Below are 17842 nucleotides of genomic sequence, written 5' to 3'. Positions count from 1 at the left end.
ATGTTGGTTAGCCGGTAACTATTTAGTAGAATACCTTTTTTAGTTTCGTGCAAAGTTTCGACAAATATTCTTTCAGAGTACAGATTAAAGATTAGAGGAGACAAAATACAGCCTTGCCTTACTCCACGCATGATTTTGGGATTTTAGTCAGTATGTTCACCTTCAACTCTGAGATTTGTTGTCTGATTCCAGTAAAGATTTCTGATTATTTTCAGATCTTTGTTGTTAATTCTTGGTTGTTTTAGTATTTGTATCATCTTGGCGTGCTGTACTCGATCAAACGCTTTCTTGTAATCAACCACACATGCGTATACGTCGCAGTTGACGTCTCTGCATCTTTGGAATAAGACTTGTACTGAGAACAAGGCCTCTCTAGTAGCAACAGCATTTGTGAACCCGAACTGGTTGGGGGAAATTTGACTTTCACACAGCTTATAGATTCTTTTATGAATTATCTTTAGGAACAATTTTAGGAGATGATTCATGAGGCTTATATACAGAAGGTGGTATGTGACTTAAAAGAGGTTGCCGATGCGTGGGGGTTAGTTTAATAACACAAGCAATCATTCTCATAGTGTGATTTAGTTGAGTATCTATTTTGTTATCTAATTGTAATTAATTATGTTAATTTTCTTGCAGTTTTCGTCAGATGTTCCCTAAAAGATAAAGTTCTATCAAAGAGTCACAACCAAATATTTTGGTATTTTATTGTGGGTGTTTTCAAATTGACTTCTGCTTTGTTCCCATTTGGCTGAAATCTCTATTTACAAAAATATTCTCTTATTTTTTCCAAGTCTTCTGGTAAGATTTCCTCTAACTCTTCGATATAGTGATACCTTATTGCAAGCACACCTGGATAGTCAAATTTTCTTGCTTTTGTTTCTGGCATGTTTGAAATGCTTAAAGAGGAGTTGAGCAAGAGCCGATCTCTGTGGTAGCCCGTACTTTATTTTCCTTGAGCTGATATTGGATCCCAACACGACTTGTAATATTTTATCATTAAGCATATTGTCGAGGTTTTGAGTTTTCTTTGAAATCCTGCCTCGATGTGGGTGGTAAATAATGGGACTTTACATGGCCGTTAAAAATGTTGGGGTGATTTTTACCATAGCTTAGGAGTTAAAGTAAAATAAAATGACACAGTGCCTGATAATACCTCTGTTTGGTTTTCATCGGAGCACCCTGTATGCGACCACGTTCTTATTTTAAGCAATCCTAAATAAAATTAAAGCTACATTGACGATTTCCAAAATTCCCGCGAGAGGCATTACAAAAAGAAAGATGAGCAGTCATCGTACATAAATTCATTTAAGATTTTAAATTCAAACAATTTCTTAAAGTGAGCTCACCAAACAAAACCGGCTCAACTTCTAGAAATAAAAAAGAAAATTTTAATTAACACGTTCCTTATTACCAGCTTCGCCCACTTGACAATTTAATAAAAAACTTCATTTTCTCAACTTCCATTACAAAACATAAGCTAATTTTTCAAACAACTTCCTTAAGTTTTAACTCCTATTTTAATTGAAATATTCCTCTTACGTTCATCTGTAGGCTAAACTGTGAAAAACTCTTCATTCGAAAGTTCTCCCATTCATTTCACTTGCTCCACCTTACACAAACTCTTCTCTCTTACACAAAGGGAGTTATAGCCCCTTCAGGATACCGAACGACAAAGGAATAAGATAAAAGATTCGCGAGAATGATTCTTAAGATCGTTGTTGAGTAAAGAAGTGGATCATCTAGCGAACTATCACCTTTTCGGTAGTCTTTGATCATTTCACTAACTTATCTAAGCAACACCGATTAGTTTTTCTTTGAGGTTTCATGTTAGGGGTTTTTAAAACAAATCTCGATAAAATTTTAAACAGGGATGATGATAATGTATTTTATGTCTTACAGGAGCGAGTAATCATTTAAGTCATTTTATTGCATATACAAAAGCGATAGACAATAAAGGGGAATTGGCGTTGGAACTACAAAAATGATAGTCCAGTCGTTAGAGATTTGATCTCTACAAACAATATGGCAAAAATCGCCCAATAGGCCAGGGAAATAAGCAAAAAAAGTACCCTGTTTTTGACACTCGTCCGGCCAGGCAAACGACAGTTGTTTTGAGTAGTATGGACCTCTGTAACAAAAACCTATATGTTTCCTGCAGTCGATTTTTTGGACTTAATTAGTTATTAACAAATTAAGGTCAAAAAACGGAAAAATTTTGCTTTTTTTGTCTATCGGCAAAAAGTGAAGCATTTTAAACAAATTTTAGAGCAGAAGAAACTTTTAAGTCATATAAAAACCTTCAAAATGGCGTTCACTAAATGTTTCTATCCTTATTTGTTGCTTCGGAAATTGCAAAATAGGTCAAAAATTTCGGTTTTTTATAAATGTTAATAACTTTTTTGAAAATAAACTTATAATATTTATATTTCATAGAATGCTGTGTCTATAAGTGCTTAAAATATTGTTAAAATTTCAAAGTGATCGGTCAAATAGTTTAAGAGTTATTTTATTTGTTTATCCCAAATTAATTTTTTTTGCAACAATATAAGTCAGAAAATTATATAGTTTTAGTAATTGTAATGATAGTTTTTTGAAGAAGAAGACTTGTTTTATTATTAACATTAAAAAAAAATTAAGAAAATTAATTTTAAATATTGCAAAATAATTTTGCAAAAACATGTCGATTTTTTGCTTATAAACAATTAGAATAACTTTTTAGCCATTGCCTGTAAGAACATTATTTTTTTATATTTAAAAAGCCTAAATTTTTTTACAAATTTAGAAGAAAAAAATTTGTCCTAAAATAATTTGGGACAAAGTTAGCCTCTTTTTTTATTTAATTCATAGCAGCTTTGTTTATAACAATTAAGAAATCTCAGTAGATCTGTTATAGTAAGAATTACAAAAAAAAGTTGTTGACAAAAATTGTAGGCAGTTTTAAACTCCACATTTTAAAATTAGTTACAATCTTACAGGGTGTTCCATAAGATGGTGGCAGACCAAACTTATGTTTTTTTTAAATGGAACACCCTGTATTTTATTTTAAATTTGAAATCTGCTTTACTTCCCCATTACAACAATGTAAAGTTTTATTATGTTATACCAGGTATTTAAAAAGGTATAACCAATATTATCTGAAAATCGTATCAAGTTTAACTCCCTGTATAATTACAAAGAAATATAGGAACATTGATCTATTGCAACCATAGTTTTTTAATAATTGTTAAAACTTACAAAACATATTCGTTTTTATAATATTCGTTAAATCAAATACAGGGTAAGTCAAAATGCAAGTACATTATTTTCTTGGTAATTTTAAATAGAACACCCTGTATTTTATATCACTATCGAAAAGTACTAATATCGTACTTCAAATTTTATAAAGTACTCCCTATACTAAAGTTATTAGTTTTCTAGATATTTTTATTTTTCTATCAAAGTATTAATTTGGTAGATATTTTAACGTTTACCAATAATAATTATCAAATATAATTATTAATTCAGTAACGAAATAGCGACACATAAAAGAAAACAATTTATTTGAAATAAAATTTATAAAAAATAATAGTAATTTTAACTTATCTTGCTTAAGTAAGGTGTTCAAAATGACCTCCCAAAACATCTGTGCATACTTGAAAGCGGTCATTGAAAGAGTTGCTCACATTACCTACTAAGCATTTGTAAAGAAATATTTTGAAATGCAATTCGGATTCTATTTTTCATAATCCCTTCTTGTTGGTGGTATTTTATATACTTCCTTCTTAACGTAACCCCCGAAAAATGAATCCATTTTATTGAATTCCGGTGATCTTGGGACCACCTTACCAGTGCGGTTAAATCGATCTTTCAATTTTTCAAATGTATCTTGTCTAGGTTGCCGCCTATCTAAAAACCATTCTTGATAAGTTCTAGCTGATAGTAATGAATTTTTATTGCATTCCCCCAATATCCAGATCATATCTACCATTTCATCAGTAGTAAAATTCATTATTGCTAATTTAAATTGAATTAATTACTGAATTACTAAATAATAATTATTGCTAATTTACGGTGTATCCCAATACTAAATTAATAAACAATAATGTCAAACTGTCAGTTTCTGACAAATCAATCATGGCCGACTCAAAATAATTATTGGTAAACGTTAAAATATATACCAAATTAATACTTTGATAGAAAAATAAAAATATCTAGAAAACTGATAACTTTAGGTATAGGGAGTACTTTATAAAATTTGAAGTACGATATTAGTACTTTTTGATAGTTATATAAAATACAGGGTGTTCTATTTAAAATTACCAAGAAAATAATGTACTTGCATTTTGACTTACCCTGTATTTGATTTAACGAATATTATAAAAACGAATTTGTTTTATAATTTTTAACAATTATTAAAAAACTATGGTTGCAATATATCAATGTTCCTATACTCCATTTTAATTATACAGGGAGTTAAACTTGATACGATTTTCAGGTAATATTGGTTAGAACTTTTTAAATCCCCGGTATAATATAATAAAACTTTACATTGTTGTGATGTGGAAGTGAAGCAGAAAAAAACAAAAGTTTGGTCTGCCACCATCTTATGGAACAGCCTGTAAGATTGTAACTAATTTTAAAACTAATCCTTACAATAATCAATCACCCTGTATATATATATATATATATATATATATATATATATATATATATATATATATATAAACATATATTTTAAAGTAGATGACTTTAAAATTATATTGCCAATATTACTGAGTTGCATTCTTGACGACTTTATTGTAGGATAGTTCATTTGATAACATGAAATTAATTAACTAACTTAAAAAGAATAATAATAAAATAATAAAGAATAGACATTAGAAAAATTATTTTAATTAATATTTCCAAAGCAATACTAATTTTAGAAACAATTGATTAGGACAATTTGTTGTTTTCATAAAATCTATTATAAATAAATTATTTACAATTTTATTAAAGAGGTATAAATTAATTATAAATATTTATGTTGTTAAATAAAAATTATCTCAAATATTATAATAAAAATTGAAAAAAAAAAATTGAAGCAAATTAGATAGTTTATTTAACAATTTATTGAAATAATGCTTATTCGTAATGTACGCAAACACTACATACAAATTAAAAAAGGAACGTTGAAACCCATAAATAAAAACCAGCGATACAGCTAACAGCTCCTTCCCCCTCCCTTCGGCTTCCGTGAGTTTTTTCCACATTTTGAAGCTTTGTGGACGATTTCGTTGAAGGGCAATCTTTTTAGAATTTGGTACGTTAAAACTATAAAGTATTTTCTTTTAAATAACGCTAATTAGATTTATTAATTATTACAAACAAAGCTGCTATGAATAAAATAAAAAAAAGAGGCTTACTTTGTCCCAAATTATTTTAGGACAAATTTTTTTCTTTTAAATTTGTGAAAAAATTCAGGCTTCTTCAATCTAAAAAAATAATATTCTTGCAGGCAATGGTTAAAAAGTTATTCTAATTGTTTATAAGCAAAAAAGCGACATGTTTTTGCAAAATTATTTTGCAATATTTAAAATTAATTTTCTTAATTTTTTTTTAATGTTAATAATAGAACAAGTCTTCTTCTTCCAGAAACTACCCTTACAATTACTAAAACTATATAATTTTCTGACTTATATTGTTGCAAAAAAAAATAATTTGGGATAAACAAATAAAATAACTTTTAAAATATTTGACTGATCACGTTGAAATTTTAACCATATTTTAAGTACTACAAGGCACAGCATTCCATGAAATATAAATGTTATAAGTTTATTTTCAAAAAAGTTATTAACATTTATAAAAAACCGAAATTTTTGACTTATTTTGCAACTTTCCAAGCAACAAATAAGGATAGAAACATTTAGAAAACGCCATTTTAAAGGTTTTTATATGACTTAAAGTTTCTTCTCTTCTAAAATTTGTCTAAAATGCTTCACTTTTTGCTGATGGACGAAAAAAGCAAAAATTTTCCGTTTTTTGACCTTAATTTGTTAATAACTAATCAAGTCCAAAAAATCGACTGCAGGAAACATATAGGTTTTTGTTACAGAGGTCCATACTACTCATAACAACTGTCGTTTGCCTGGCCGGACGAGTGTCATGAAAAAATGCTTATTTCCCTGGGCTACAATGTTTATTTATTTAACAGGATTGCAGAAACTGCACTATCCACCTTTAAAACGCAGGTATTGAATTTTTACCGTCAAGTTAGGGACTTGGACTCTGACTAAGGATTCCCGTCTAAGTCCTTAGACTTGGATCGAAGCGGTCGTATTTTCCTATACTCCAACAAATTAAAATTTAATTGATTTTAAATGTGTTGCTAAAAAACAAAAAAAAATATTTATTGTGATTGTTTTTTTAAACATTCAATTATGCGATAACGACAGATTTGCTGTTTATTATCAATCCAATAATTATTATTCATATCTAAAAATAGCACAAAGTTAATCATGCCTAATACATCGTTTTGCGCTAATTTTTCAAAGCTAACTTCTACCTCCAATAGAAAGCTCCAGTATGATGGCTGTAGGAAACCAATACACATCGCTTGTACTGATCTGTCGGTGGATGATCGAGTTACGAGGCAAAAAGTAGGTGGGATATGTATACTTTGCAATGCATGTAGTTCAAACATTGGGAATATTACTGAAATCAAGAGTCTACTAGTGGAATTTAAAGCGGAGATTAAGAAGAAAATTGAAGACTTTGATATTAAATTATCTGAATTCAGCAATATATTAAATCAACTTAATTCTATTACAACATAATTTACCGATAGCATTGTCATTTTATCAGCCCATAGAACAGGCGGGTTTTAGAAAAGGCTATGGAACAAACGATCACCTACTGGTAATAAAAAATCTTATAGAAAAATGCACTGAATATAATAAACCACTAGCTTTAATATTTGTCGACTATGAAAAGGCATTCGACACCGTAAATCAACAAAAAATGTTGGAAGCCTTGACAGAATGCCGAATTGACTATCGGTATATAAATATAATTAAACACATATACCAAAACGCAACAGCCAGTGTTAGAGTGGGCGATCGTCAAACCCAGAAATTCCCGATACAATGTGGAGTACGCCAGGGGGACACCATATCGGTGAAACTGTTCACTACGCTTTTGGAATATATATGTAAAAGGGCAAAACTGACCGACAAGGGCATAAACATAAACGGAGAAAAGCTTAGCCATCTAAGGTTTGCAGATGATATTGTACTAATAGCTGATAGGATAGATGAGGCCAAAGAACTTTTAAATCAGCTCTACCTTTCCTCGCTAGAAGGAGGATTGAAAATAAATATATCTAAAACCCAGATGATGACAAATCTTGTAGTCAGCGAAGATATATGCGTAGGAACAAAATCCATAGACCAGGTAATGGCCTATAAATACCTAGGTCATGAGATCCACATAGGAAAAGATAACCAAACCGCTGAGCTTCTCCGTCGTATAAGACTGGCTTTTGCAGCCTTCGGCAAGCTGAACCATATTTTTAAATCGTTTGATATACCAATATGCCTTAAAAGAAAAACGTTTAATCAGTGTGTTTTGCCAGTGTTAACTTACGGTGCGGAAACGTTGACCATGACAAGGAGAACAGTTCAAAAGACCCGTGTGTGTCAAAGGGCGATGGAGCGTGCTATGTTGGGCGTTTCACTACGAGACAAGATCCCAGATCGCCAGCTACGACAAAGAAGAGGAGTAGCTGATGCAGTAGAGAGAGTAGCAACACTGAAATGGAACTGGGCAGGTCACGTGGCTCGAATGACAGATAATAGATGGACAAAGCGGATACTGGAATGGAGACCAAGAGATGGTGCCTACCGAAGCAGAGGTCGTCCACCAACACGTTGGACTGACGATCTAAAACGTTGTCATAGGAATTGGATGCAAGAGGCACAGGATCGAAATAGATGGAAAATTATGAGGGAGATCTATGTCCAGCAGTGGATAAGCGAAGATTGTATGATGATTGTCAATGAAGCAGCTGACCGCATATCTCTTTCCAAAAATTTTTTGATTAGAGGCGTCCCTGAGCCTACAGGAGACGTACAAAATAAAAAAGATCATGATAAAAAAATAAAATAAATTTAGACCTAGAAGTCATTGGACGTCAAGAGTCCTGTTACATTTTATAGAGTCGGTAAACCAAATCAAAATGAACATTATCCCCGCGTGATAAAAGTAATAATGAGTTCTGAACACCACACTCAAAAAATTTTTCATAACAAAAAAACTTTTTGGAAAATAAATCTACTGAAACTTATTCTGTTATTGATGACAAGACACATAATATGCAGCAACTTCGTTTAAAGGAACTTCGTACTGAGCTTGAAACTCGTAAAAATAAAGGTGAAAATGACCTTGACGATCAAATATGTGAATGGTTGTCCAAAGACGATGAAATTTCGTTGATAACTCTTTTGCACCAAACTTTACGGATTGGCTTCTTATGTATACGAATCTAAAGTCCCTTATGTCCAAATTTAATGAATTTATAAATACTGTTATTTCATGTACCTCATATTAAAATATATATCTAAAACCTCATATTATTCTCCTAACAGAAACTTGGCTTAATTCTTCTATCCCCAATGCCATTGTAAACATTGATAATTTTACTATATTTCATAGAGATAGAGGTACTCGTCGAGGGGGAGGAGTATGCATCTATTTAGCAAATGAAATTACCAATACTTTTCCACCAGTAATAAAACAATAGACGTACCCGGTATAGAAATTATCCACTTACTTATTAGTAATCCCTCTTTCACATTTAATATAGTTTGCATATACCGACCTCCGGATACAGTACTTACTCAGGACAATATGCTTATTGACAAACTTGAGGAATTATCATCCCTTGAAAATCTCATTGTTGTTGGAGATTTCAATTTTCCAGAGATTAGCTGGCCCAATATTTCCAAAACTGATACTATCAATTCCCAAAATTTGTTTAAAAACTTTATCATGAACTCAAATTTATAACAACTGATAACTGTATAATAATAATCCTTCAATTTTAGACTTCTTCTTCTTAACGTGCCCTATCAAGTCCTCTTGACGTTGGCGATTAACATGGCGAAACTGTCTCTGTCTTGAGCTATTCTAAAGAGTTGCTCAGCTTTCCTCATTCCTGTCCACTCCCTGATATTCTTCAACCAAGAGGCCTGCTTTCTACCAATTCCTCTGCGTCCTTCGATTTTACCCATCATAATAAGTTGAAGAATATTATATCGGTCTCCCCTTACTACGTGTCCAAAATAGGCCATCTTTCTACATTTGATGTTATCAAGCAGCTCGCGAGCAGCATTTGCTCTCTCAAGGACTGCCACATTTGTCAGCATAGCCGTCCATAGAATTTTTAGTAAACGTCTGTGCAGCCACATTTCAAAGGCCTCCAGACGATTAATGGTGGATATTTTTAATGTCCATGCTTCGACACCGTATAAGAGGACTGACCAAATGTAGCATTTAACCATGCGCTTTCGAAGTTGAAGTTGCAAGTTATCATTACAGAAGAATGACTTCATTTTTAAAAATGTCGTGCGGGCTATCTCGATTCTACGTTTTATCTCTTGATCTGGATCTAGTTGTTCAGTAATATGGCAACCAAGATAATTAAAACTGGACACTCTTTGAATTATATGACCATCAACATATAATCGTGCATCTTGATGTGCTAAACGGCTAAACACCATGTGTTTTGTTTTTGAACAGTTTATGTTTAGGCCAAACTCTCTTCCCACTGTATCAATGTATCAATTTTAGACTTATTTTTCACAAATGACGATCAATTATTTTCTACACTTAAAGTATCCTCTCCTGTGGGTCCTTCTGACCACTCACTTATTACTGCTCACATTCAATTTAGTTAACACCGCCTAGTAAAAATAATTTCGTGACGTATGCTACTACTGATTTCTTTAATGTAAATTCAGTTTTATCACAGTTAAACTGGCAATCTATTTTTCTTAATCATTCTGATCAATCGTCAATGTGGGACCCTTTTCTTCATACTGCTATTATAAAAATTTCTGATCATACAATCAAACGGCAGCTATACAGAAATCAACAAAAACTTTGGAATAACCTTTCAGCTACCCATTTAATTCGAGATAAGCGAAAGCTTTGGCGAACAATAAACTTACTGGATCCCTTGATGACTTTCTCGCCCACCTTAATTTTTCTAACCGAGTCAAACAATCGTTGCTAAAGTTAAGAACAGAATTTGAAGAATCTATCATTGCAAGTCGTAATAGTAAAAAATATCGATACATTCGCACACCTTTATCTTCTAACGTCTCCATATCATTTTCTTCGAATAACGAATCTTCGGAATGTTGTGCCCACGTTTGTCTAAAACTCTTGATAATATATCTTTCACACCGGATGCAATTAAACATCAGTTATGGAAACTACGCAATAATTCATCATCTGGATTAGACGGACTCACCTTCTTTTTCCTTAAACAATGTGCAGAATCTGTAGCCATCCCTATATCTCTGATAATGAATGCTTCTTTTAAACAAGGTTCTCTCCCCTCGTGACGGAAATTGGCTTCCGTTAATCCTATATTCAAAAAAGGAAATAAACTTCATTGCAATAATTATCGTCCAATCAGCCTGGTTCCTGTTGTCAGCAAGGTCATGAAAACAGCATGGCTTTATCAAGAGTCGTTCAACGATCACAAAATTACTTCAGTGTGTAAATGATTGGTCATTATCTTTAAACAATCGGCATCCTGTTGATGTAGTCTACTTAGACTTCTTCAAAGCTTTCGACCGTGTTCCAAAACGTCGATTACTACCTAAACTGGATCACTATGGTATCCGCGGAAAGTTAAACATTTGTATTCAAGATTTTCTATCTGACAGATACTTCAGTTTTCGTGTTGAAGAAGCCCACTCACTAGATAAGCCAGTCAAGAGTGGAGTCCCACAAAGATCAGTACTTGGACCGCTACTTTTTTGTATCTACACTAGTGGTCTTCCGCTCATTGTATCCAGTAAGGCTTCCATTTACGCTGATAATACGAAATTACATGTGAATCCAATTATTAACCATGTTCTTCAACACGATCTTAATTAAATATTCAAGAGGTCCTCAGAATGGTTACTTCCGCTTAACATTGAAAAATACGTTGATTTGCATATCGGCAAAAATAACCCATCACTGCCGTACTTTATTAAGGGACATCCCTTAAACTCGGTAACCTCCCATAGCGATCTCGGAGTGATAATAATTAATAGTGAACTTAAATTGGTCTGATCATATAGTGTCGGTGTGTAAACGTGCAAACTCGAAACTGTTTTTGATACGTAAATGTTTTACACGTATATCTCTAACCTCTGTTAGTAAACTTACTTAATATACTTTAGACCTATTCTTGAGTGTGCCGGGCCAGTGTGGAATCCAGATCTCAGTCGCGATAAAATCCTACTTGAAAATGTTCAGCGTAAAGCCACAAGACTGGCATAAGGCCGTGTAAAGCCTAATTATGAAGACAGACTATCCATAGCTCATCTCACGACATTCGAGCACCAACGTCTTCGAGGTGACCTAATTATGTCCTTCCGTATTTTAAAACATAATTTTGGGAACCTAAACACCATATTCACTTTAAATCAAGACAAAAGATTAAGAGGCCATCGTTACAAGATGCATTATTTATTTATTGTTTCACAATTTTTGTATGATGTACTTAATTGGTATTAGTTTTATAAGGACATTTTTCTTTATTTTTTGGACATAATAGGAGCTCGCTCCTCTGCTCTCATTTGTTATATAATAATAATAATAAGCTGATACAAATTTTATTTAAAAAATTGATTAAACAAATTTTTCAGTGGAAAAATTTATTCCGCGAGCGTAAAAAATTCCAAATCGCCGGTCGCCTCAAGCGTTATTTCTGAGATAACGGTAAATAAACATTTTAGTTCAAAATTATCTCAGCTACACTTCATGTTTGAAACATTTTTTCCTATGGAGTACAGATTCTTGGTAAATCGATGTTTACCATTCCCCTTCCCCTACGGGGCGGGTTTTAGGATGAAGCCTGGAGGTAGGAGTAGAAAAGTTCTTTGCATCTTTTTTGGTGTCTCAAAATTGACATTTGCGGCAAAATTCAGCTTGTTCGTATGATTTTTAGAGGATTAGCGACATTTTTGTCTCTGACAACTGGAGTAGTTTGTAAGTGCCCACGAGTCACCAATCCCTCGCAACTTGCCGAGACCCATTAGTGTAGCCGTGTTCAGAACAACTACTGGGCATGACTACCTGGCCTCCCATCTACATCGCATCGGCGTCCGCGAAAATGACAATTGTCCACTATGTGATCAGCCCCAGATGGATGCTACTCACCTTCCAGAGTGCCCAGCCCTGAAAACAGACCCACCCGAGGAGGATGAAGATCGCCTACGAGAAACGGCTCGTCTATACTGGTCAGCGCGCCACTAAATGGCTAACATGCCAAGGGTGGGCGTTGGCTAGTAAGTAAGTAAGTAAGTTTGTAAGTCGACATTATTATTAAACTCAATTATGAAGTATTTCTCCAAATAGCGAAAATGTCAACAAAATGTATTTTATCTTATCATTTATATAATACGGTATGTCACAATATTCATATCAGATAACAATGAATAATAGACAATAGTCGCCTTAAATATGCTATATTTGTAAATTTTGCTGCCATACGAGGTGTTTTTAACAAAATGGATTTAATAGTTATTTGAATAATTTTGAGATTACTCATTTTGTTTAATAAATACTGATTTGTAAGTTATTAAAATGTATTGGGATGCCCTTTCATCAGTAAGGTGCAAATACACTCAATAGAGCCTTGATCTATATCAGATCAGATAGCTCAATATACAGATGATGACCAAGACACAGAAATACCATCCCAATTGAATTAGATAACGTGCCACTTAATGAACGAAAAGAAAAAGGCTTGAGAACCAAAATATATGGAACAAAATGGGTGTTTTTTCCCTCAGCATGTAAGTTTATTGGAATTGTCGATACAGTCCACGAGTGGCAAAATTGGAAAGTTGAAAACTACGTCGGTATGTATTTTGATGATTCAGATTTTGAGAATATTTGTAATTGTAGAAATATTAAATTTTTGCAAGAAAAAGGAAAACCTTTGAACGTTACTCTAACTTGGGTGAAAAAAAATTTTGGAATATCTATTCTCATGTCCTGTCTAAAGTATCCACAAATTAGAATGTTTTGGGCTAAGACAACACAAAAGTCAACAGTATTACACAGGCCATGACACGTGATAGATATGTTCAAATCAAAAACAATTTAAAAGTATTTTAACTCAAGATCAAAGAAACGCTGACAAATTATTTAAGATCCGGCCTATAGTTGAAAGAATACGAAGAGGTTGCTTGACACTTTCAAGATACAGTAAGGTTGCTGTGGACGAACAAATGATACCTTTTTCGGACGTGTATAACATAAAACAAATTGTTCCAGGTAAACCTAATCCAGAAGGATTAAAAAAATTTGTCTGCGCCACTCCCAAAGGATTAATATTAGACTTCGATATTTATCAAGGGAAAAATACATTTCTGCAGAACGATGGTGATGTTAAGAAGTTAGGTGTTGGTCCATCCGCAGTTATTAAGTTATCTACAACCTTATTAGAAGGAACACGTGTATTCATTGATAGATATTTCACCACCTTACCTCTACTTGAGTACATGTTAAACAAACATTTTTTTTAACTGGTACAATAATGAGATCCAGAATACCCAAAGCAGTTCATGTAACGTCGGATAAGGTGATGAGTCGATTAGGTCGTGGTCTAATTTATCTTCGGATGGTATTTCTGTGTCATATACATTTATGTGTCGTATACATACATAGTAACCATAACATACTTAAGTACGGTAGTATCGACCTTTATAAGAAGCAACGAGAAGTCAGGAGACTTCTTTTCGATGGCTAATCAGGTGAACTACAAATCCAAGCTTACTGGAAGCTATTGAACGATGTGAGGAATAACCTTTTATTCCGACAATACTACGAAAAAAAATTTTTAACACTCTTTACGAAGAGAAAAGACGTTCAAATGAAAGTAGACGATTGCATTCTTTTCAATTCAATCTCCAAGTGAGTGCTTCATGAAAAAATAACTTTTGTGCTAATATTTCTCGTCTACTAACCAAATACTATATTTTACAATTAGAAACAGGTAAGTCAGAATTATTATGTTTCAATTAATTAATCTTTAGAAACAGTGTCTGTTATTTGAATAATTAGATAAAAAAATCTAGTAAATTGAATAAATCCTCGTAATATATTTATTCTATGAAATTTAGACCTATTAACTTAATAGAATATGTTCGATAGTATATCTACTATATTGCAGCGAATATAAAAAATTAAAACGTCAAAATTAATATCATCTAATCTAATCTTTAACATACTATTGCTAACGGTGGAATCTGCTTCTTCTAAACCATCCTTGGAGTCACTTCTATTTAAATTGCGTCTGCTTCTTGAAATTCTTCGTAGAAGCTGGGCCATTTTTGTGGCGATTTAAACATATATCACTCCCGCACTTCACATTGCCACCTGTGACACACCTAAGACACTGAACACTACAATCCTAATCTCCAAATGCTGTTATCTTATCCTTATCTCGCAACTTGTAGGAACTGTACAATAAAAACTAAGAAGGAACGTTTGTTCTATTTTTTATGATTGATATATGCACTTGTCAAGTTCACCATTGTATAGTATATGGGACAGCAATAGTCTAAACGCAATTGATAATATTTTCTAGTAAAGAATACATCATTAAACCCATTAATGCCTGAATTATTTTTTACAGTTACAGTACTAAATTTTAGACATATATTCTAAGCAATTTACAATGCCAAATGCCAAAGAATGTAGTGATTATCGAACGATCAGTCTAATGTCACATACCTTAAAAACACTGCTAAAAATCATCCATAATAGAATACACGCTAAGCTGGAGATGTATATTATTGATTCCCATTTTGAATTTCGGAATGGAGTGGGTACAAGAGAGGCACTATTTTATTTTAACGTGCTGACCCAAAGATGTTTGGATGTTAATCGAGATCTTTATGTATGCTTTATAAACTACAACAAGGCATTCGATAAGGTAAAACATGACCGACTTATAGAAGTACTCAAAAACAAGAATCTGGATGTGAGGGATGTAACATTGATATTAAATTTATACTACAGTCAACGATCAAATGTGAAAATTGGTAGAGAAGTGTCAGAAAAAGTGGAGATAAGGAGAGGGGTCAGGTAAGGGTGCATAATGTCACCGTTATTGTTTAATGCTTATTCTGAAGAAATCATACAAGAAGCTTTGGTAAATGACACAGTCGGCATAAAAGTGAACGGAAGTTTAATTAACAACATTAGATATGCCGACGATACAGTCATAATAGCCGACAACTTGGAAGACTTAGAAAGAATAATGAACAAAATATTAAGATATAGTGGAGAATACGGACTCTCTCTTAACATCAAAAAAACCAAAATGAAAATTAGCAAGAACAACAATACAAACGAAATATTAACGGTAGGCGACAAACAGATTGAGAGAGTAAAAAGATATACTTACTTGGGAACGATAATTACAGAAAATAACGATTATACTGCAGAAATAAGAGTCAGAATTGAAAAAGCACGTGGCAACTTCGTGAAAATGAAAAAGATTTTATGCAGCAAAGATCTGACATTGGCCCTCAGAATAAGGCTAATTAAATGATATGTACACAGTGTACTCTACTAAGGAGCTGAATCATGGACATTAAACCGGAATACAATAAATCGACTTAACGCGTTTGAAATGTGGACATTTAGAAGATTGTTAAGGATTCCATGGGTAGATAGAGTCACGAATACAGAAGTGTTAAGAAGAATAGGCAGAGAGAGGGAAATGGAAAATACAATAAAAGAAAGGAAATTGCAATATCTCGGACATGTGATGAGCGGCGAAAGATACAACATCTTGAGACTCATAATTCAAGGAAAAGTAGAGGGTAGGAGAAGCGTAGGAGGAAGACGCGTGAAGAACCTGAGGGAGTGGTTTAGTTGCAGCTCAAGGCAATTGTTCAGAGCAGCTGCCTCGAAAGTCAGAATAGCCATGATGAGTGCCAACAAACTTTCAAATATATATATACTGAAGGTAAAGGAAGAATGTCATACTTATTAAACAAGGGTTTGCAGCTGACGCGATATTCTGCTGAGTCAATAATTTGGATTGCTGCAAAAAGAGTTTCCCCAAAGAATTATGCAATGTCAGGATACTATGAACTATTCTAAAATAAACTGACTTAAGAAAAGAATATCTCGACTCAGAGAAGTAGCCAATCTGCACATGGCAAAAATCTGTGAGGCGAGCTTCTTACACAATCCTTCAATATGGTGCGACCAGTTCAACCTTGTATCCATAGTAACACCTAGTAACTTTACTGATTCAGATGGTTTAACCCATATATCGGAACTAAATACTATTGTCTGGGTTTTCTGCTCGTTTAACTTTAGTTTGTCACAGTTAAACCAGGATTCAGATTTTTCTAATATTTCCTGACTGTAATCAGTTTTACTTCTACATAATAAGGTTGTGTCACCTGCAAAAAGAACACAGTTGATGTTTTCCAACGCACTTGGCAAATCATTTAGATATATAAAGAATAGCAGATCCCAAAACTGATCCTTGTGGTAATCCGGTTGAAACTGGTAGAGGACCTATGTAGTTGATATATTGGGTTATAGCGTCAGGTCATGAAGACGCAATATCTGTTGGCTGAGGTTAGAGAAAATATCCCATGAACATTAGATGCCACAGTGACAACGGAGTAGTCTTTCCTTCGTATAACGCTAATCATTTTTTGAGCTTTTCTGATACGCTGTAGTTGTATGTTCCTCGATCCGTCTTCTTCAGTTCTTTTACAGATTTCAAAGAATAAGTCTTAGTTTTTCTCTATTTGTTTTCTCTAATTGTTCCAGTTCTACTGTAATTATGTTCTGTCATGTATGTAAGAAAATTCATAGAAGTAAACAAATTATCGAAATAAAATCTAAACGGTGGCTCTCTGAGCTTCAATACCTAGATCATTTATAAGTGATATGCGAGGTGCTATTTTTCTAGGAAATAATGCGTTTCCTAATCTTTTGTCATCAGCTGCTCAGTTAAACACTGACCAATGAGCATTTTGACTACACCGCCATACTTGCACCGTGCTTTTCTATTGGCTAGGACCTGGAATTCCGCCTACTGCACCTTCACAGGCGAATAGGTCCAATGTATACATATAGGCGGATTTCCAGTCGCAAGAAACTACAATGAGAGATTCTAAAATCAAAGAACGCCCTCTCAGTCCAGTGTTCGAGATGTTGCTAAAGCTTACACTTAACACAGAATGCACCAGGAAAGTTCCTATCTGCCTCGATTGTGTGTAACTATAAAAATCTTTCCGGCAAATGCTCTAATTGCCAAGGTAATCACCGGCCTTCCTTCCCAGATGTCCCAAAGAAAAGCTCCATTTACTACTTCCCAACAAACACAACTTGTCACTACGTCCAGACAAACATCCAACATGAACTAACCTCGATCATGAAGTCGATTATTCACTTTGTATCTAAGATTCTGTTAAATGACTTAATTGAAAAAAGGATCCACGTCGCTCGTCTCTCTAATGAGATTTCCCAAAAAATGCTTGGTTACGCAATTTGCGTGTCAGTCTACAACAATACCGTTTACCAAACATTTACTCAAATCCGATATTAAATGCCGTTA

The 17842-nt window shown here is 33.4% G+C and overlaps 1 protein-coding gene across 9 annotated transcripts in view; it reads right to left on the bottom strand.

Moving 5' to 3' along the window:
• LOC140444955 (uncharacterized) overlaps positions 1-17842 on the bottom strand; it is a 607786-nt gene that overhangs the window by 507557 nt on the left and 82387 nt on the right. The window contains exon 1 of one of the 9 annotated variants that reach the window (XM_072536679.1): positions 14481-14652. The exons of the other annotated variants lie outside the window; for them this stretch is intronic. Within the exon in view, the coding sequence (XP_072392780.1) occupies positions 14481-14580 (100 nt within the window). The 5' untranslated portion in view covers positions 14581-14652. Of the gene's footprint in view, positions 1-14480; positions 14653-17842 lie in introns of those variants that run through there. 9 annotated transcript variants of the gene reach the window in all.

This window comes from Diabrotica undecimpunctata, chromosome 7, assembly GCF_040954645.1.
Source record: "Diabrotica undecimpunctata isolate CICGRU chromosome 7, icDiaUnde3, whole genome shotgun sequence".
Classification (NCBI taxonomy): domain Eukaryota; kingdom Metazoa; phylum Arthropoda; class Insecta; order Coleoptera; family Chrysomelidae; genus Diabrotica; species Diabrotica undecimpunctata.
The sequence above is the reverse complement of the archived record's forward strand: the minus strand, read 5'-3'. Positions and strand labels throughout refer to the sequence as shown.